Raw genomic sequence first — 21,782 nt, 5'->3', positions numbered from 1 at the left:
ATACTCACCTCTTCCTGACCACGACACAATCTATCACTGTAAATTCACCTTTGAAGCTGGCCACAGCTGTGATGTAACTTCGAGTATGTTTTCTTGACGTGACTGGATCACTCTGCGGTGCGGATTACTCTGGCCTTTTAACTTTTGTCCCTTCGCAGCTGGCTGCTAACATTTTGTGAGTCTCACTGCTCTTTGGAATTCTCCGCCAGAGGGAGGACAAGGGACGGAGAAGCAGGCTTCGCCCGCAGCTCTGAAGAAAGTTTGAATCCCAGAAAGCTAGCATTAACGAATTAACAGACCTCTGGTACTGGCTCTCCGCTCTACCTGCTTGTTTTTTTTTCACTCCGCAGAACTGAGTGACGCCTAGCTATTGCAGTAATTCTGTTGATTCGTTTGAAATTAAGTTGTAGTGAGAGAGTTTAGAACACCCCCTTTGAAGAGATCCGGTTATTATTACTTATTTAAGAAAAAGCTGAAGATGAGGTTTAGTAGGCACGTTGCTAAACCCACGAAGATGGACACACACACACACGCATACACATTCAACAGCAGATCCACGAAGGTGGTACGATCTGACCACCTTCAAGGTTCACTGAGCCCTTGCTGTATACCCAGGACTGTCTTACTTGCAAACTCCCGTCCACCCTTTGCCCTACGTGTGTATAACTCACTAAAATAAGAAAGGAATGAACCCAAATTCTCCTGGGGGAACAGCAAACATCCCTCTCCTTCCCAGGGGTTCCAGAGTTTTAATTTTGGGGGGCAGGTGTCAGAATTCCAAACTTTTGTCTCCAGCATTTCTCTGCGTAACGGGCCAACGCTTTGGGGCGCTGCCTGGCTCAGGAAAGCAAAGAGCAAGAGTCCCTGGGTCCCCAGCTCAGTCCGTGAATCTCCCCGGGGCCGCCCGTTTCGGTTCCTGCAGCAGCCGCGGCTGCAGTCTCCACGCAGGTTCCAGCGACCCCTGTCGGGGGTTCCCTGCAGCCGCAGGACGCACCGCCGCCCCCCGCCCGCCAGACCGGGCTCGGGGAGAGAAAGGGGCTGCGCCCAGGAGCGCAGAGCCCAGGCTCCTCCCGGTGGCGTGTCCGCGCCTCGGGGTGGGGGTGTGGTAGGGAAGAGGGAGGGGGCTAGGGAGGGGAGGGTGAGAAGGAGGCGCCAGCCTCCAACCTGAGGGCGGGAGGTGGGTGGTTGTGGGGCAATTGAAAAAGAGCCGGCGAGGAGTTCCCCAAAACTTGTCCGAACTCCAGGGTAGTGCGGAGGGCAGGAGCGGAGCGGCAGAGGCTTCCTAGGCGATGGGAGCGCGGGCAGGACAGTGAATTCCTCTCCCTCTTCTGGCTGCAAGCGCGCGGAATAGAGGCCAGGACAGGAGCCGATAGCGGCAGGACCCAGTGCGACGGGAACCACAGCGGACTTCCCAGGACGACAGGAGCAGCCCCAGGAGCCAGGGCGACCGTCTGAAGAAGCGACCACTAGTCCCAGGTGGCCTAGACCGCACCCCGCGTCCGCGCCGCTGCCCACAGGCGACAGAAGACGCCCCTTGCGCAGCACGAGCGCCGCAGCCAGGTCGCTCTCCCCATCGAGGGACAAACTTTTTCCAAATCTGTTCCAAGCCTTCTGACCGAACTTGTCGCGCGTCGTCTTCCTCTGTAGCCGTCTGTGTAGAGGGTGCACTTCTCCGGCGAGATGTCCGAGCGCAAAGAAGGCAGAGGCAAGGGAAAGGGCAAGAAGAAGGACCGAGGCTCCGCCAAGAAGCCCGCGCCCCCGTCTGCGGGCGACAGCCAGAGCCCAGGTGAGTGCGCCGCGCGAGGGCTCCGCAGTCCTCCTCCTCCCGTGCGTCGCTTCTCCTCCGGCCGCCCGCGCCCTACCCTCCGGATGCCCGGCTCTGCTCCCTGGCGTCCGCGGGGCCAGAGGTGCTCGCCCTCCGTGGGGCCGCCCTTTACCTGGGAGCCCAGCCTTACCCGGGCGCCCGCACCCCGCGCACGGTGCAAGGGGCAGCAGCCCGGGCCCGCATTCTCCGAGGGTGCGGGACGAGCGGTGCTCCCAAGTACGGTTTTTTACCAGCACCTCTGCCGAGCCCAGCCCCGGAGCAGAACCCCGACTGGTGCGCGGGTGTCCGGAGCCAGGAGGGCTTTGCACGGGCCCCGTCTGCCCTCTAGCGAGAGAAGCGGGAACGGGCCTCCCACCGGTGTGCCGGGCTCGGAAAAACAGGGTGGTCGAGAGAGAGGCCGCTGCAGCGGTTGAGCACGGGGTTTGGGGCAGAGGGGCGGGAGGTGCAGGGTCGCGGCGTGTGCGTACCTTCCCCCGCCCCCGATTCATTCCTGCGGCATTAGAACTTGATCAGCTGAGAGGGATTCCTAGAGGTCAGCGAAACAGATGAAATGTAGTCCAGTGCCAGGAATCAGGTCTGTTCCAAATAAGTTCTCAAAACTTTCGGTTTGGCAGTTCTAGTTTTGAGTTAAACTCCTTGATAAATACATGTTCCCATTTATGTTCCCGAGAGGTGCCCAAAAGCAAGTTTATCTGAATTTTTGAACACAGCTGTTTACTGGTTATATAATAAAATGAAATGGCATTGAGGCTTTTTAGAGACTATTCTTGTATTTGAAAATCAACACGGACATGAATGACAGCTTGACTTTCAGTTTCCCTGAAAAGAGCTGGTGCTCTAGACGTTGCCTTGGACAGAGGAGGCATCCCAAATAAATAGTTGTTTATGAGTGATTGAGTGAAAAAGATGCTGTAAAAAAAGAGAGGAAGGGGAAGTTTTAAGGGCTTTTTTTTTTCTGCCGTCACTCACTGAGCGCATCCCCCGGCACTTGTTACGCAGCACTTCTGAAGAATTCATTGAGTATCGCTGGGTAGTGCTGTGGTTGAAGAAAATAAGCTAGAGTATTAACTGTTCCTCGCAGTAGGAAAACAAATTTTGCCCAGTCTTATTGGCATCGCTGATAGCATTTCAGAACCTGGCTTGCTGGCAAAGACGGTAACCAGGTTTTGAGCAAAACAAAAATTGAACAGAGAGTAATTGTTTGGTCACTGACCATTCCTGTGCATGCTTCTAGAATAAGATACTGCTGATCAGATTCACCTTAATTACCTTCATTAGCCCTAATGAGGGTGTACTGAAATTTTCTTTACTTTTAAAAACCTTGTGTTTTGGAAATACTATATAGCATTTCATTCAACAAGGCATGAAATGTGTGAGCTGGTTAGCAACCTTTCTAAGTGACTTTCTTTACTGTCTTCTCAGAAGTCATCATAGTAAATTAAAGAAACCTTAGACCTAACCAGAACTGCTGTCAAGAGTTCATTGGAGGGTCTTTTAGGTGTTCCCTGTCCTGCCTGGGAATATTCTGCCTTCAGAAGTTTCTGGGATCCTCTGCAGGCAGGTGGCCTGAAGAATTAAGGAAGGGCAATGGTTTAAAGTAGCATCCCCTTCAAGTGTCGATGGTTTGCATTGTGCCTGTGGCTCATGGCTGCATTGCCTCAACACAGACATTGCAGATAAGCAGCGGGCAGTTCCATGGGGGGAGACAAACTTAAGAGCAAGAAGGCATTTCTGTGCCCTGCAGGTCTCATCTGCCCGGTAGGTAACTGCGACATGACTACCTGATGTGCTCTCTTGACACGAGTTCAAGAGCTTTCTTGGTGGCTCCCATTCTGTTTTCCACTCTCACAGCTGTGATTCCGTCTGAACCAGAGGGACAGGCATTCTCTTTCACTGACATTCTATCTTACTGAAAAACTCAGAGTGAACTCCTTTCTAGGTTAGTTGTTAGGACACTGTCTCTCTTCTCCATCAGGTAGTAGGTTTCCCTCCCCTCTTCTATGGGGAGGAAACTTTTACCCCCTCCAGACACCTTGTGTTTGTGAAGCCAGATACACCATAAGAATAAACCATTTATTCTTCATTTGATGGGGAAAGAAATCTCAACTTGAAACTAGCTTTATATAAAAGCACAGGGTATTAAATAGTATTGCTTTGAATCAGTGTTTCTTCCCTTCTTGTCATTTTCCTTATAATGGTAAGTACCAGTGTAGTTTTCCTCATCTTAGGAGAATGGATAACTGATAGCCATAATGGCTTGCAGCAGAAGCCCACACCTCTTTTTCAACCTTTTTTTGCACTTTTTATCTCGGGCATCCTCCAAAGAAGGACCTCTAGGTGCCAAAACTATAGTATTGCCACTTACCAGCCCAAATTAGGACTTGGGAGGACACTCATCTCTTGAATGGCTCCTGTATGTGAGCCCTTCAATCCTGAACTTCACCCCTTTCTTAAGGCAGCCGCTGAAACTTGTGTCTTAGATGATACATGTGCCAACAGCCAGGCCTTTCTGCCAATGTTATAACAGTGCTTCCTGACAGTCGGGGGAGGTGCAGTGGTGGGAGAACTCAGCCTCTCAGCCCTGCTGTGTGCTGTGCAACACGAAGAGGCCTCAACACATCTGTTGGAGGGAAATTTTCAGGGGAAAAGGTTTCTTTAACTTTCATGTGCCATGTGTGACTGATACGTGATACATACATGGCTATGTTTCCCAGCATCTGCATTTTTGTACAATTAACTGAATATTAAATTGCACATTATTAGGGCTGCAGATGTTCAACAGAATTATCTATTCCATAGTAGTGGTTCTTATGGGTCCCAAGCCCTTGGAGTCATTAATTCCTCTTCTTTTCTCAAAATAAGCAATCTCCATATGATTCTGGGCTTTGTAACAGGGATCCGTGTACCCAGGGCCCTGTAATAGCCAGGGCCTCCTGGATGTCAGACCTTCCAAGTTCCACACTCTTCCTGTTGATTTACTTCAGCACACTTTTCCTATGGACGCCTGATTTACAAAACCAGAAGTTTTGTGGTTTTTTTTCTCTTTCTGGTGTGTGGCTCTTAGTTTCCCTTTTGAATCTGTTTGCTGATCCATTTTTTCTTTCATTAAAACACTGCAAAGGATTCTTTTTTGTTCTCTTCAACTACCTGGAATAAACTGATTATCAAGCCTAAGCCCGGTTCTAGAACTCCTGGGTCTCCCTTCATTTCTGGTAGAAGAGGCATCTGTGAGCCCAAGTGGTAGAAAAACCGAGAAACCTGGTATCCTGCATGGGCGGAAGCAGGGCCCTGTGCTCTCCCGATGACATCACTCACCTGTTCCCTTAACGGAGCGGCTCCCCAGGGTGAGGTGCTTGCAAACATTCCTGGATATGAAGTGTCCCGTCAGTAACAAGGCCGCGCGTGTTTACAGAACGGGAGGAATGTCCAGTGAGTGATCTGTTTCAACTTGGTGACTTGCAACCACTTACCTCATGCAGTTATTCAAAACATGTAGTAGTGTTGACACAATGCAGTAGGATTTATTTTGAAGAATTTTTGAAGCAGAAAGTGGGAGAAGCTTGAAATACTACTCTCATACTTGCAGAATGAGAAAATGATATCGATGGGAGAATGGGGAGGAAAATACACCTGTAAAATCAGAAAATACTGAAGCAGCCTAAGAACAGTAACCACCTGTGTGCCAGGCACTGTGCTGCACACTTTTATATTGATGGACAAGGGGGCCACAGATAGCGTAACAGGTGCTTTGTGTGCTGTGTCACCTGCTGAACGGGGAGGAAGGAAAATGCCTCCCCATTCGTTCAGCGGGAGGAGGATGCCTGGTACCTAGCTCTGTGGCCAGATTGCCTGGGTTCAGTGCTAGCTGTGCTGCTCCTTATCTGGATAGTCATGGGAAAGTCGGTCTCTCCATGCCAGAGTCTCCTTATGTGTAAAGGTGGGGATAATATTATTATTATTATCATGAAGTTATTATGAGACTTGAGCAAGATAATCCATAGAAGCATTCTGAACATTGCCCGTCATGGAATGAGTGCCCAATAAATCTTAGCTCTGTTTATAAAACCACTTTAGAAACAAAGTCTGTGTCTTTGCAAAGATATTTGATATAATTTTCAAAATGTACCTTTTATGGTAAAAAATAATCCAAAGCTGGCCTTAGATTAGAGCGAGTGTAAATATTAATATCTACTACCTGTAAATATAGAGAAAAGTGGATAACTATGTCAAATACCATAACTGCCTATGTGTATAATGAAAACAGTCCCAAATTCAGCGTAAATATTGAAAGTAGAGTGAGGTGCAACATAATTTTATCTCTGGCAGAAAAATGTTGAGATTTCAAGCTATGAGAAGCCATGTTTTGAAACATGACACTCTTTCTGGCCACACTGAGGAGTTAACGCTTAAACCTCACTTTATTACTTACAATGCGTACTCTCCTTTGGGACTAGCACAAATTGCAGCAGTTGAAAAGGAAAGTGTGTATTAACATGTTCTCCGTTATCTTTTTATCAAGTGTAACTGTATCTTGCCAGTGAGGTTCATAGAATTGAGTGCAGGTGTTTTTAAATATAAACAAAATAATGAAAATAATAAATCCACATGTCGTAGCATTTTCCCTCCTCCCCCTCCTCACTACAGAAGTTTTTATGTAGTGTTTGAAGTTCTGGGTCTGTGATTCCTACCAAATCAGTGTTTTATTAGCATTCTTTAAGTGTCATGTTAGATTTCGCTTTTCTAACAGTACTGAGAGTTTATCATGTTCTGTTATGATAGAAGAAAACAAACCAAGTGTCAGTATTTTGGGTGAGTGATTTTATTTGCTCCAAGAAGCAAATAAAGGGGTATTCGATTTATCAGAGGGATCACCTCATAAATTATACAAATGTTTAACCACGATGCTTCACAGTGAAATGAGTATAAAGTAATATTGAATGTCAGCTTTAACTGAAAAATAAAAATGCTCATACAAAAAAGAAGCAAGTAATGAACTTCTAACATTTTAGCTAATCCTAGAGCTCTTGTCTTAACAAGCAGAAAATACAAAAAATTAAATTAGATATTATTAGTTTTTTAAAAAGATTTATCTTAACCAGAGAAAATGCTATTAAATATACTATTAGGTACATTAAATAAAACTCCCTCATAGAAATAAGTGATGTTTTGTATCATCCTAATCCTATGCATGTTTTCACCTGCGTGTGTCCTTGAATGAGTTTTAATCAATTAAAAGAAAAAAGCTGCCAAAATGCCAATAGATGTCAGTGTTTGTTGCTTTAGAATAAGGTTTAGAAAAAAAGAGACAGCTTAATTTATTGTCATTTTAATAGACATAAAGCTGGCTACTTAAAAAATTTGACAATAATACCTTATATAACTATGCTTACTTACCTATTGTTAATGAAAATATTACATCTCACACTTTCTTTTAAATACTCAAAAATGCCTCTGCAATGAACTCCCCCCAAAATCCAGAATGTAGGCTTAAGATAACTCTAATCAGTTGACATTTCTTCTTTTTGTTTATATTTAGGAACAAATTTATTGTTTGAGAATTTTGTTACAATTTGGACTGAATTTGCATTTAAAGTATAAATTAATTATTCATGTCTCTCATGTCGCTTCGATTAAGATTGAACAAGGGCATCTTCAAGTCCCACTCAAGTGAGATCTGTGGACTCAGCCTAGAGAAGGCCCAGAGGATCAGATTTCTTTTCCTGTTTTCCCAGCCTCACCGTCCTCTGGCCTCCAGAGGGTGCTCCAAGAGCATCACATTGCTATTCCCCAAAGAACGACTTTTTTTTTTCCCCACTGCCATAATCAAATTTATTATTCCAATGGCACTGATACAGCTGGAGGTGTGCATAGTGACATCACACAAGATTTAGCTTCTGTCCAAGCAGAAATGTCTACCTGCTTGCTCCTTTTTTCTATTCTTCAGTTACTTTGGCATTCTGGGCAACCAACCTTGGGGCAAGAACAGGGTGCGCATTTCTTGAGTTAGCTGCTTCAGCAGGAGTTTGTTTTCCAGCTTGACCAAAGAGCCCAAATTCAGGAAGAATTCTGAATCAGAACATTCTGAAACGTCATCCCGATGGCGACGCCACAGGCGTGAACTCACAAGGGGACGTCTGTGAGATTAATTTTAACCATCACCTTTTCCCCAGAGAACTGAGCGTCTTATAAGCACCTTTCAGTTGCCTCTTATTCCGTTTGAATATGTTCAGGCAGTACCCACAGAGAGAGTGAGTCACATTTAAGGTTGACTATGGCATTGCCAGATTATATGGAAAAGCATGACACTTGAATAAAGGATCTTTCCTGACACGTTTGTGTTCCTTTCTTCTTACTCTGTCCTCAACCCCTGGCTAACACGTTTAAGAACCCTACTTTGATTGAGTTACACATTTCTGAAGATGGGTTTGAATGACTAATTCTTTTGGATCATGGGCTAAGATGTCACACTGCCATGTAGTCCCTGTTATTTGCTCGTCATTTATTCCCTGTGCCCTTGTCATCTTCGTCATGAATTACCCCCATGATAGCACTCCCCTGCTCTTTTCCAAGTGCAATATGGTTCACCTTGTTTTGGTCCGAGAAAAGTATTATTGATGAGAGGTAGGTAGCCTTGCTCTGCCACAGTGTCCCAAACCCTTCATTTCACAGCTTCAGGGGGCAGGCAGCTGGCTCCTCTGGGCAGCTGCTGAGTGTCAGTTTCAATGATGTGAGACTCAGGGAATGTTTTATTAGGTTGAACCATATGAAATTGTCAAATTTGTAGGTCATACATGGCTGAATATTGTCAGTGTCATAGAGTTTAATCTAATATTTGAACTCTTTACGCTTTACGTGTTATTTTACATAATACAGTCGTGACAACTTTGAAAAAGTTCTTACGAGCTTCGGTAATTAAATGAGGTTAAAGTAATATATAAAGGGAATGGGAGTTAGGAAATCATTGAGCTGGTGGCATTTTCTCCAATAAATAGATCAGGTCATATGATATCCATACAAAATGAATTCAGCATAAAGTTAGGGAGCCAAGGAGCATTCTCCCTTGGAGAGAGTTGTACATTTATACCACAACCTGTTCTTTTCTTTTTATTGGACATGTTAGCAAGCTGTCATCGAGCTTTATCCTACCCACCGTATTTCTGCAGAGATTACAGAGAGTTAAGTAGGAAATATTGGTGATCGGTGAGTAATTCTATCTTTACTTCATGGGATAATATGTAGACATTTTTTCCTTAGTTTCACTGTACTACGTCAATTCAATTTCTCTAGTAGTTTCAGTAAGTGTGAATTTCATTGTCAAGTAAAATTGCATCTCATTTTGAATGGTCTAAATTACTTTATAAATAAGGTTAAATGTAGGTGAAGCCAGTTTTTTAAGTGTGTAGGTTTGTGGTTGTGACTGTAACTCATCTGTTTCTTGCACATAATATCACAATTGTAGGGACAAATGGCACTTCTTCAAAAGCTATGGCAGTCTTCTTCGCTGTTCCATAATGAATCTAAAACAAATCTTTAAAAGGAAATGTCTAAATTCCAATTTGGAATGATTTTCTCCAGAACAAAAACATTTATAAATACAGTGAAATGTTTTGAATACTGAATGTTTTATATTTAAATACTCCAAAATTGAAAGTTGAAATTTCTGCATATTTTATGATTGTTTTCAAAAAATAGTATCCAACCTTTTGCAAGGCAAAATTTGAATTTAATTATAAATTAAAGCATAGAGAACTTTCTCTATTAAAGTCCTAAAGTTTTACAACTTAGAATTTTGGATCTTAACTGCTTAGGATGTCATTTATTAGGAATTCTTATTTGTATATAATAATAAGAAATCATACATGTGAGCTCATATGAAATGCACTCAAAAATCAGAAAAGAAAATAATGAAGAAGGTAGTCAACAGTATTTAAAAGAAAATAATGCTAATGACAAGAGAACTTTTTAAATAGAAATAAATAGATATGTTGCTATTTTATGTTTAGCAATATGTACTCCTCTGTGAATCAAATGTTCTTTTTCATTCTTAAAAGTATATCAGGACTTAGAAAGATTTCTAGTTGTCCTGAATGTGCCTCTTCTCCCTTCTCCCCATCTTATTCCTTGGACACTCTGCATATGAGAAGACAGGTATGGTTGTAACTTGCTCTAAGACTAGTTGAGGTAGAATAAGGGGATTCATTTTGGACACAGCACACGATCGTGCCTATAATGTGCCTACAGTGTGAACATTTACACCTACATGTGAACACTTGAATTATGGTTAACATGAGTTGGTTTAAGAACAAAAATTCTTTTATGAATCTCGTGCTTACAGTGCAAACACTTGAACTGTTAGTATATGAAAAAAAATTAACAGGTTAGTGTAGGAAAAAAAACTTTGGGTGGACCTTCCCTTTGTCTTCTGTCCCTCCCCCTGCCCCAACCTTGGAAAGTTTACTTTCTACTTGTGAGGTTATACTATTTTAAGGGTTACAGGTGTTTAAATAAAAAGATTGTCTTGTGTTTGTTTTATATGTTCATGTAATACATGAGTATATGGTAGGAGGACGTTTTTGAAAGGAGGCCAGCGTCACAGCCATCGGTGACCTCGGCTGAGGTTGGTCTGAGACTGAACATGCACCAGTGTAGTGAGCAGTTCAGTGAAACCCAGTGAGCGTGGGAAATCCTTGTGCTGATGATTCTAAGTTAGAATAATGCTTATTCTAAAGAGCATTATTTTTACTTCTCTCCAAACCCACTGGAGTGAAGGAAGTACGGAGTGTGAGTGGTATTTTGAATCCACGTCTCCCTACTTTACCAGAGACAGGATGCAACAGGATTCTCCAAAAAGGCCACACCTGGGCTCCAAGCTCCCCTGGGTGTGGTTCCAACATGACACCTTTGACCCAGTCTTCCCTGCCAGCCATAATCTGACATTGGCAGCATTCTAGAAGGGAACAGTGTTTTGCCCTCTCCCCAAATCTGGCCTATTCACCTTAAAAATAAAAGTTCCTTTTCTGATTGTTGTCATTAAAAAGAAGAATCAGCTACATTCTCTCTGAACTAGCAGCTAAATCAGCCTTCTCACATTTGACTATAGTGCAGTTCTGCACCTAACAGCATGACAACTTGACTTTGAGCAGCGCCAGGCCACCGGGAGCTTGTGGGGACACATGTGTGGCATCGGCCTCGCTTAGCGAGACTGTGGAGTTTGCTCCCAGATAGGGAGGTGCTGGTTGTTGGTAGATCACAGCGGTGGTTGGGAGGCCAGGGCCTGGCTCTGTCCTCTGATCACACGACCCCCACCTCTGACCGCGACTGCAACTCTTCAGGCCTCAGTTGCCACATGTATACATTGTGGAAAATAACACTAGGTAATTTATGTGGTCGTTGTGAGGATTAGTGTTTTCGTTGTACCTAGCAGAAAGTGAAGAATAAATGACCAATTTTACTGGGCTTAAATATCAATAGTAAATCAGCATTTTTCAGTGTTTGTTCATCTCATGGTATTTTCTTGCTGCATCTGTCTCCATCAGTGACATCTGAATTTTAGTCTTTTGGAAGATAACTTCCTAAATATTGTACCTCTCTCATGGGGTCCTATGCACAGAGGTTGTTTGTAAATAATTATCATGTTGTTGAGAATACATATCAAATATTTATTTGGAATCGATTCTGTAGCTTTGGTGAGGTGAGCATGCCAGATATGTAACACATTCATAAGGAGATCAGCTGGGCATTTTTAATCTGAGGTCTAGCTTGAACTTTGACCTTAAGGTACACTGACTTTTGGAGACCGGAGAAACGTTTGTGATGACGTGTTAACAGGTTGGCACAATAACAGGTTTTGTGCGCTTGTATTTTAAATAATACACATACATACATGCCCTTAATCATTTAAAGTATATGCCAGTTCTTTTTTTTAAGGTTTTATTTACTTATTATCTATTTTTAGAGAGAGGGGAAGGGAGGGAGAAAGAGAGGGAAAGAAACATCAATGTATGGTTGCCTCTCACATGGCTCCCACTGGGGACCTGGCCAACAACCCAGGCATGTGCCCTGACCGGGAATTAAACCAGCGACCCTTTGATTCACAGCCCATGCTCAGTCCACTGAGCTATACCACCCAGGGCCAGTTAGTTCTTTAGATATAACTTTCCCGTCCCTTATCTCTATATCTTAATAGTCAATGGCATATGGCACATAATGTCTTGTAGAGAACTTTGCATATAGATATTTATAGAGTAAATGAATGAGAATCATTTTTGATACACATTTGTGGACTATTTTATTTCCTGAGCTACAAGGACAGGTAACTATAGTTTATGAATTGATTTAGTTGGAGCATACTTCAGTTGTCTTGGGCAATATAATAAATTCATTACCTGACACAATTTTTCATTTATATATTAAGGAGACATTATTTCATGTATATGTATCAAATCTGCTTTTATATTCTTTCTGTATGTGCTCTCTGCCAACAGAGTGAGAGTATAAGCACAATATTTCATTATTTAAAATTTTAATATTCTTTAATTCTGTACTTAAGTTGTTTTCAAATAAATAAATAAGGGGAGATTTCCTTGAAGCCCACAAAATGATAGAGTTTTCTAAACATTTGTAATAGCAGTAATATTGATAATAATTGGCATCTATTTCTGAGAAAAATATTAAATGCTGTTGTATTGCCCAGATGAATTAGTTCAAATACAGAAAGTAGATTGTAATCATAATTTGCTTTAATGAGGTTACTTTGCTATATATTTAGAATCTTCCCTGGGGATGGGGGGTGCTGGGGAAGAAACCGTTCATGTATTATCCATTTTGGGGAAGAATTATACATACAGGAATTACGGAAATGAGCTGGTGGGGTTTTTGAGAGAAAGCCAATTGTTTGAGTACTGAGTTGATTGGAAATAGAAATACATAATTTTCCATATATTAAATTGCATAGAAATGGGGACTTATGTCTTAAGGGTTGTTTTTTGTTTTTTATTTTTCTCATGTTGATTATAGTCTGTGTCCCCAGTTGCCCTTAACCTTACAGGAAAGAAAATTTCAGTGGAATACTTACTTTATATATTTGATATTTGGAAAGCAACATTAGAGTTTTAAATGTTATGTGTATTCACATCTCCTCAAACAGAACTGTGATGCACTTCAGAAAAGCAGGTAGGACAGGCCATTTGTCTTTTCCCAGGAGAACAGAAACTAAAGGGACAGAACAGAGAGTATAGATCCCAAGACCTCTGCAGATTCATTGTCCTGTCAGATCAAATCTACAGGAGACTCTTTCTACCAAGCAGTGCCTCGCAATTGGACCGCGCACAGGGAAAGAACGTCACCACTTACAATATGCTACGTATTACAGCAAAATAGAAAAAGCTTCGTGAAAGCCTCACGTCTGGATTTGGCGACTGGTCACACTCTCCAAGGTCAGGGCATGTTTTGGTGCTTCCCTGGCCTGGCCATTGAAGGGAGCTTATTTCATTCTTCCTCTTGAGATCATGACGAGAAGGCAGGTCACAGTCAGCTCGCTGCTTTGCCCTGAGCACAGAACCAGTACGGGGCTAAAACTCTGGGCAGCCAGAAGCGTGGTAGCAACTGTCTTCTGGGGACGTGCACCAAGTCATGCCCTTTTGGGAAAACTTCAGGGCTTGTACACCTCGGCACCACAGGATTCTGAGAGAGGGACGGCTGGAAAAGATGAGTGGACATTTTGTCCATTTAGACACGTGGTTTTCCGCAGCTGGATGGCGCAGCCCCCCAGTGGTGCTGCTGCCCGAGAGCCAGATAAGTCACTCCTGCTCCTAGAGAGCAATTTATCCATCCGATCTCAGTGGTCTCGCACGTCTCGCATTAACTCGCGGAGAGAAATGACCCTTCAGAAGATCCACAGGGTTTTGCTAGTATTAGTATGTCAACTCACTAGAAAATATAAAAAATGGTCCCTACTTGGGACTTTTAAGAACCTCGTTTTTGATTATGAATATAGCAGTGCTTTGTTGAAAACTCCCCTGACAAATTAAGCAAATAATGGACATCTTTGGAATTGTCATGTTTCATGGTACATTTGTAACTAAAAGCCTCTTCTTTAAGTGATGACGGATGGTTTCATGGAAAAAAGTTATCCTATTTCTGTCCACTCAAGGAAATAAGGAACGGAAAATGATTGCTTATTGATACACATGTGTAGGATTCCAAGTACTAAACTTACGCATTGCCTGAATACGTGGTTATGTTTTCTGTGGGCACAGACTTTCTGTTCAATTACTTTCAGAAATTACTAACCAACAATTATACTTAAAATTGACTAGAGATACCTTTTAACTGGTCAGATAGGTTTACTTTTTATAGATTACTTTTGTAATCGCTAGTTCTATAAATAATATTTCAGGAGTTGGTATAACTGCTGAGACATTCAATTGTAAGGATATCAACACATGCATATAAATAAATAGCTAACTTTCTTCATTCTATCACACAGAAAATGTACTTTGAATATTTTAATTATCTAAGTATTTTATTATTTTGAACGTTTATTTATTTGTTTATAATTTATCTTGTTTTTGTTTTTGTAGGACAAAAGTCAAAAAAATCTCAGTTCTATTCTGAGCATTTTAGTTTTTCATTTCTATATTTTAATTTTATCCTCACCTGGCAGAATTTTTAATTGAGTGGTTATAGGTACACTTTTTAGCATTTCGCATCTTTACACTTTAAGTTCTACAAGCTCTTGATCTGCCTTATGCATTAGAGTATCACCGTGGTCCAGCACAGGCAGGACTTAAGAACTGCTGCTCTTAAGAACTTACTTCAGGATTGAATGAATGAGGGAGTATGGCAATTTCCTCAAAACAGTAAGTTGTGAGAGTTTATGGGTGACCGTTTAGTTATATTACTATCAGTTACTGTTTAGTTAGCATATTGCTATCACAATTGCAATATGCATGCAAATCACCGGTACCAGTGATTCATGGTTTTGTTCCTAAATTGAATTCATTATTTTTCTCGTTTAAATGTGCCCAGTTTATCTTACAGTTCTCAGTAAGTAATAATCTGCTTCATTATTCAGGCTAATGAATAGGAATTAGAGGTTTGCTTACTCTGCAATTCTTGCTAACCATAAATGTTTTTGTTGCATTTTCTCTTAAGTACATAGAGACAGTTAAGAAACTAATCATACTGATGCTATTTAAGAAGTTAATATTTGTAAACAGTTAGAACACTGCCTGGAACATAATGTTTGCCATGTTAAGATTTTATGACATAAATACATAGCAGGTCCTGGCCAGGTAGGTCAACTGGTTGGAGAACCATCCTGATATGCCAAGGTTGCAGGTTCAATTCCCAGTCAGGGCACGTACAAGAATCAAGCAAAGAATGCATAAATAAGTGGAACAACAAATCGACATTTCTTTCTCTTTCTCTCTTCATCTTGCTCTCTAAAATCAATAAATAAAAATTGAAAATAAATTAATAAATAAATAGTAACTATTTCTGATAAGTAATGAAAATAATATTAAACAATATTAATTCTGCCTGCAAAGTTAACTCAGAAATATAACTACATCAGTCTTGGGGAAAATAATAAAATGTTAGAACTGACAAGGTTATCTTTGAGGCCATGTGCTCATAGCACATTTTTTAGATGCAGAGAACCACAAGGTCCAACCAGAGTCTCAGCCCCAGCACAAGAGTCCCGGCACCCGGGTTTCTGGGCAGGGATTTTAACTACGGTGAAGCTACAGATTCCAGGTGTAAGACTGCTGCTGTAGGTGAATTCAACTTTCACGGTGCTTCAGGGGTCACGTGTTTCTGTTCCATCAAGTAGTAGCTTGGTGTACATCCGCGATGATTTTAATAATTTTGAGGGTTGCAGTACATTTAAATCAGCCAACCTTTATATTTATTTGTTTTCTTGTTGCGGTATCTGTACCAAAGTGGGTTCAATAAATATTGACTGACAAGATGACCATTAATGTGAGTACTTCTAATGTCATAAAGTGGAAGAGGAAGGTAGTGTGTGTGTGTGTGTGTGTGTGTGTGTGTGAGAGAGAGAGAGAGAGAGAGAGAGAGAGAGAGGAATTGAGAAAGAGAATTCATGTACCGTGTGGTTAGAGCTGTCTCTGAAATGTTATTAGCGCCAACACCTTATTGCAAGAGGCCCTAACAACAAGAAGAATCTCTGTGGGCTCTGTGGAGGTGCCTTGTAGAAAAATAATGTTCTTGCAAAAGAGTTGTGAACGCTTGTGGCTGACAGCTGCTCTGAGACCACCAAGTCACTCACTCGCATCTGTGAGCCACTGAGCAATCACTGACCACAGTGACATTTTATCACTAACAACCTGAATTATCTTTGACCCAGAGACCTAGGGGTCAGAGGCCCCTCATCCATTATTACATATCCAGACTGGTAGTTCAATTTGCATTAGGAGATTTATATATGTTTAGTTAGTTAGTTTTTTTTTACATCTTATTAGTCAGCGGTCTCCACAAGGCCCTCCTGCAAAATTTTGTGTAAGGCCTTCAAGGCATGTTTTTTACTCAAAGGCTTTTGGCGTGAATGCCTTTTCAGAAATCTTAAGGTCATTGAAAAATAATAGTCATGGAAGGTTCAGGCAAATAACAAATTTGCCTGAAGGAAACAGTTTTCTGTAGGAAACAGTTCTCTTCTAACGAGTTTTTGATGGGTAAACTAATCATGTGACTTATTTATCTTGGCAAACACTTAGATTTGTTTAGGTATGTGAATTATTTAGTGCAAAAGTAGGACAGAATAATAAATATATTTCTAAATCACTAGTATGAAAGTGTTTTTTTGTGAAATTCCCAGCAGAAACGGGGTGCTGGCTGTGAGTTGTGAGCTCTCAGATACCCTGAATTTTGATGTTTCTTAAAAGCATCCGACACGGTTACAGCCATGGGGTTTCACCTCGACTGAGGACCAGAAGGGTGTGAAATGGTAATACAGACACTAGCCTGTGCCTTTGAGAAATTCTTAACATATATGCTTTAAAAATTTTAAAGTGTATCATTTCTCCTCAGCGGTGTGTGTTCTCCAGATTTCATTTTGGTCCTTCTCTATTCTTAATTTCCATACAACATATTTACTTTAAAAAATGCAAGCTCCGTTTATTTTCAAGAGACTCTCTCGTAAACTAAAACGCTCAGGAAGTTTTTTTAACCTTGTGGAGCATCTTCATGGAAAGACCATAATACTAATTTATGATATCCTACTTTTTTCTCTCTAGTAACTGAATTTTCATCCTGCTGTTGATTGAAAGGATTCCGTTACTAAGATTTCCAAATTTATTTATTCTCCTGTTGATAAAGCAGGTATTTTATTGGGAGCACAGCAGGCGGCTTTGTAGGCGGAGTGGATCGAGCGGCTGTGGTTGTTGTGAGTGTGCAGGGTATAAATCACGTGGACTGCTTTTTTAACATCAGAATCACCTAGATCCCACATAGAAACATAAAGCCCTTTTTTGCATTTCACAATTGTGATTAAAGATTTATTGATAAGCTATACTGTCCAAACCAAAGATCTGAGAAGCGTGTGAAAGGAAAACTTTATTTCTCAAAAACTTAACCTGAAAGGGGGGAAAAGAAAAAGCAAGCGTCAGGTGCTTCATCAGTGGCCCTGAGATGTATTCAAGCGTATCAACTAGAGGCCCATTTATTACCAGGAAAGAATCAATTCCACTTCTTCTCCTCTTTCTCTGTGGCACAGCTCCAGGAAGGTATTTTAATTGATTGGTGGGACGATTTTAACTCTGACAAAACTTATAAGCCAAGCACCATTATTTCTAGCACAGTGGCTTTATCACGTTATTGGGTAATAACACTAAAAGCTGCCAAATGTTTCAGAATTATTCTCAGAAATTTACATCCTCTTTGTTCCCATTACCATGGGAAAGAGTTCAGAGAAAGGGCTTAATCAGCATGGCAATTACAGTGTTAGATAAAGTACACCGTTGGGTCTAAAACCAAGATGCTGCTCCTTGCCAGCACGTTTGGACCAGTCCAGAACTGTTGGGAAGTTAGTCGTCATTCTGATGCTCTTTTGAAGGCAACCTGCCTTTCTTCTCTGATGCTTGTAAGATTTTGCCTTATGTTTTGTTTTCATTCTTTCTTTATATTAATCCTATGTAGGGTTCATTGCGCTTCTTGAGCCCACGCATTTGCTTTATTCTGGGCAATTCTCACCCATATCTCTTGTATCCCATTTCCTCTGTCCCATTCTCTGTCCCTCTTCTGGGACTTTAATTAGATGTATGTTGGACCTTCTTGTTCTCGTCACCAGTTCTCTTTGCCCCCCTTTCAGAGTTCCCATCATTTGCCTTGCTCTCCTGCTACCCTTTTTCTGATCTGTCTTCCACTTCACTCATTGTTTCTTCTGCTGTGTACAGCCTGCTGCTAAGATCACCCATTAACTTTTTTCAGGTAATTCTTTTTTTTGTTTGTTTGTTTATAGAAGGCCTGTTTGGTCTCTTTCCAAATCTTGGTTGCATTTTATACTTTCCTGGTCCCTAAATATATCTCTGATTTCACGATTTATTTCTTTAACAGAGTAAGCGCACTTCTTTTACAATTTGTGTATGATGATTTTAGTATGTGCTGTTTCTCACTCAGTGCCTTGTTTCTCTTTATCCTTGGTTGTCTCTAACTCTCTACTAGTTCTTGCTCAGGAAAAATAATCTGTGACATTTTTCAAGGCATAGAATAAAAGTGCACACCTACTTACCAAGGAGACTTGTGTTTGATCCTGCCGGCCAACTTGGACCCTACCAAGTTCATGGCCTGAAGTCCAGAGGCTATACCACTTCTTACCTGGGCTTCAAGAGCCTGTTTTTAGCCTCATCTACCCCTTCCTGGTTCACTCAGGGTCAAGACATTGTCCCTAGTTCTCTAGGGTTGGAAGAGTGTTGGTTTTGTTTTGATTATCTGTGGGTGTAGCTTTTGGGGGGTTCTCTATAAGTATAGCCCTTTGGAGCCCCAACTTCACCTGGAGAGGGTTTACTATGAGTCCCCACTTCAGGCAGCACTGGGTCGGGACTTCTGCTTCCTTCCCCAAGATGTGCAAATACCTTGAAGAAAATGTGGTTATGCTGTTCAGGTATTTGCGTGTATTTCTGGGCTAGTCTCCTGTTTTGCCAGATCCTTTCAAGGTGATGTTTATTTAACTCAGTATTTTTAGATGTTTGCAGCAGAGGGTTTTTAAGAAAAACTTACCCTCCACTACTAAATGAGAAAGTCATTCATTAATAAGAGACAAAAATTTATGGCAATATTAATAATACCTCAGAAGAGATTTGTTGACCTGAAGAGTATTCAAGTTAGGGGTTTCAGAAGGTAAAATTTTGATGGCCAATTGACTGGTTTTATGGACCTTCAGGGTCTAAGCAAGCTTGTATCTGGTCAATTTTGAGGACATCTCTAAATTGAAGAAATGCCTCAAGTAGAAGCAAAGGTAGTTGCTGTAAATTCTGTACCAAAGGACCATTGGGTCAATCTAGAAAACCTCAATGAAATAAGGAGAAAATGTGGCTCAAGGTATAAGCCTCACTGAGGTTACTACCTCACTGTGGTTACTACCAAGATTATAAGAGACAAGGCAGATTTTGCTAATGCATCAATGAATCAGGTTAAAAACAGATCTTTCAGGTGTAGTCCAGCGCTTAGTCTTCAGGAGAAGAACAATGAAAGGTCGGGTGACTTGACCAAGGTCTCGCAGCAGGGCCAAGATATTAGCACTGCCACTGGCCATCTACTTAGGTGGGACTGGAGTGTCACTTTTTTGCCTTACCTGGGACTTAAAGGCATCTTGTATCCTCACTTCTATTTAATGAACTGTTGTGTGTTATTGCTGTAGCACTCTGAAGTCCCTACTGTTTTGCTCCAGCGGGGACTGCTTTGGGCCATCTCCAGTGAAACGCCCTGTAAAGTTCTTGAGCTGCATATATTGTGTAGACAAATAGTCAACAGGAATAAACACAAGCGTCTTTGCTTTTGAGTTTCAGTGGAAGACGTCGTTGCTCCAACTTGAATTGGCCACATGTGCTCTTGAGGTCTGGGCAGAGAAGTAGCTGTGACGTTTGTGACGGGGGAGTGGGGGTGGAGAACAGCAGCTGCGGGATGTGAGGGAGTGACTGGACTCTGGTAATCATGTTTGGCAGGTCAAGGGTGAGATTTAGCCTGACAAGATTTGGACTATACCCTGGGCTCGCAAAGCAGTGTTAAAATCAACTCCAGGTGTTTCCGTTATTCCTAATGCCTGAGTATTATTAAAGCAAAAAATAATGTGCTTTAGGCTCTGAAGGGGAGGGAATAGCTTGCTAACTGCTCAGGAACCACTTAGTATTTGTAATAGAGCCCATTCTCTCCTGACAGGTGCTCCTGCGTGTCCAGAGTACACCATAAATCTCCAAGTGCTTGTTCAATAGTAACGTTTCCTCCAAGTGAGCTGTTATCACTTTTGTCTTCAAGACAGTGCTGTCTCCGTGAACCTCTTTGAGCTTTTTCTGCTTTGGGCTGCAGAATTTGGACATCGCATCAACATATCCACAAGTTCCTACATTAAATTTAAAATGAAGAAATTTTAAATCACTGGGCTTATTTTTGAAGTATCAAGTATTACCAAATGATAGATGATAGAAATATGCTTTGGAAATATTCCCCAGGTCCATGGTAGGAGTCAGAGCACCATAAGACGGTTTCTAAGAGATGCTTCTGGTGGTTGGAATGGTGGTTTGGAACTTTGTAAGTCAGAGTCAGAAAAAATGAAGGGTAATTGGTAGTGGCATTAATACAAGGTTTTCCTTATACCTCTGCTTCTTTTATCTTAATTTAGTGCTGTAGAATTTGCTAGGGTTATTTCTTCTTCTCCTCCCCCTCTCTTTCCTTTTCTTTCTCCTTCTCCTCCTCCCTCTTCTCCTTCCCCTCTTTCTTCTTTTCTTCCTTCTCCTTTTTCTTCTCCTTACCTTCAGCGCTTGTCAGTGTTGATGGAAGCTCAATCTAGGTGTGAATATGGACGCGTAGGAGGAAGCCATTTGTAACCCATATTGTGGCTAAGAAACAGTCTTTCCCTCAGTATGGAGGCTAGGTTGTCACTTTCTTTGACACACAACTTGCATTTCTGAGGGTCCGCAAATGCCCCTGACTATGCCATCAATGTCTGTCCCCTCCTGTCCTCCTTCACCTCTTTTCACCTTACCTGTGCCAAGCACAAAATCAAGGGGTACTCCCTTTGTGGTCGTCTCAGGAGAATGCCATTCTGGGGCAGCCTGCAGTCTTTTAGAGAATTTTTTCTGAAAATAAGTTTCTCTATGGGCAAAAGCGTGGCTACAAGTTAAAGTGAAAGTGGACTATAAACATGACAATGGCAGTATTATAGAGCTATACTTAATTAAAACTGTGCCTTACATATAATTAGAGCTCAGTAAATCTCAAACATAGGACAGGTTGGCAAATTGAATAGATTAAATGAATAAAGTTAGATGTTAAGAGAAGTGAGGTCCCACTCCTGACGGTGGTCCTCTGTCTGCCCAGTACCTCAGTGATGCCTTACAAGGAAGACCTCTTCCCTCTGTCCGCACCGCCTCTGCCTAGCTCTTGGCTTTGCTCGTTAAAAATTGGCTAATTTGCCCGCATTTCCCTGTAGCCGGCTCCCCTTCCTTCTCGTTCTCAGTGCTGCTGAGGCTGTTCCTACAAATCTGAATCGAACAGTGACAGCTCTTTGCATGAAAAGCGTTCTTAACTCCCTTCACCTACAGATTGTGTACATGCCTGGAGTTGGTGGGGCACCAAAGCCCCTCAAATCATGACCCGACCCTGTCAGGTCATGATTTGCAGGTCAAAAAAGCATCGTCAGGCTCTGTTTCTGTCATGCTCTCCAGCCACACACCTGTCATATACAGGCAGCAAGTGTGCTTCAGTCACATGGAGCTCACTGTAC

General features: G+C 41.9%; 1 protein-coding gene across 2 annotated transcripts in view; it reads left to right on the top strand.

The window, feature by feature from the left end:
- NRG1 (neuregulin 1) overlaps positions 1-21,782 on the top strand; it is a 951,241-nt gene that overhangs the window by 749,523 nt on the left and 179,936 nt on the right. Inside the window, exon 1 of one of the 2 annotated variants that reach the window (XM_037128900.2) lies at positions 1,167-1,786. The exons of the other annotated variant lie outside the window; for it this stretch is intronic. Within the exon in view, the coding sequence (XP_036984795.2) occupies positions 1,681-1,786 (106 nt within the window). The 5' untranslated portion in view covers positions 1,167-1,680. Of the gene's footprint in view, positions 1-1,166; positions 1,787-21,782 lie in introns of those variants that run through there. 2 annotated transcript variants of the gene reach the window in all.

This window comes from Artibeus jamaicensis, unplaced genomic scaffold (genome assembly GCF_021234435.1).
Source record: "Artibeus jamaicensis isolate MK-2021 breed Jamaican fruit bat unplaced genomic scaffold, CSHL_Jam_final scaffold_833, whole genome shotgun sequence".
Taxonomy (NCBI): domain Eukaryota; kingdom Metazoa; phylum Chordata; class Mammalia; order Chiroptera; family Phyllostomidae; genus Artibeus; species Artibeus jamaicensis.
This window is presented reverse-complemented; position numbering and strand designations above follow the sequence as displayed.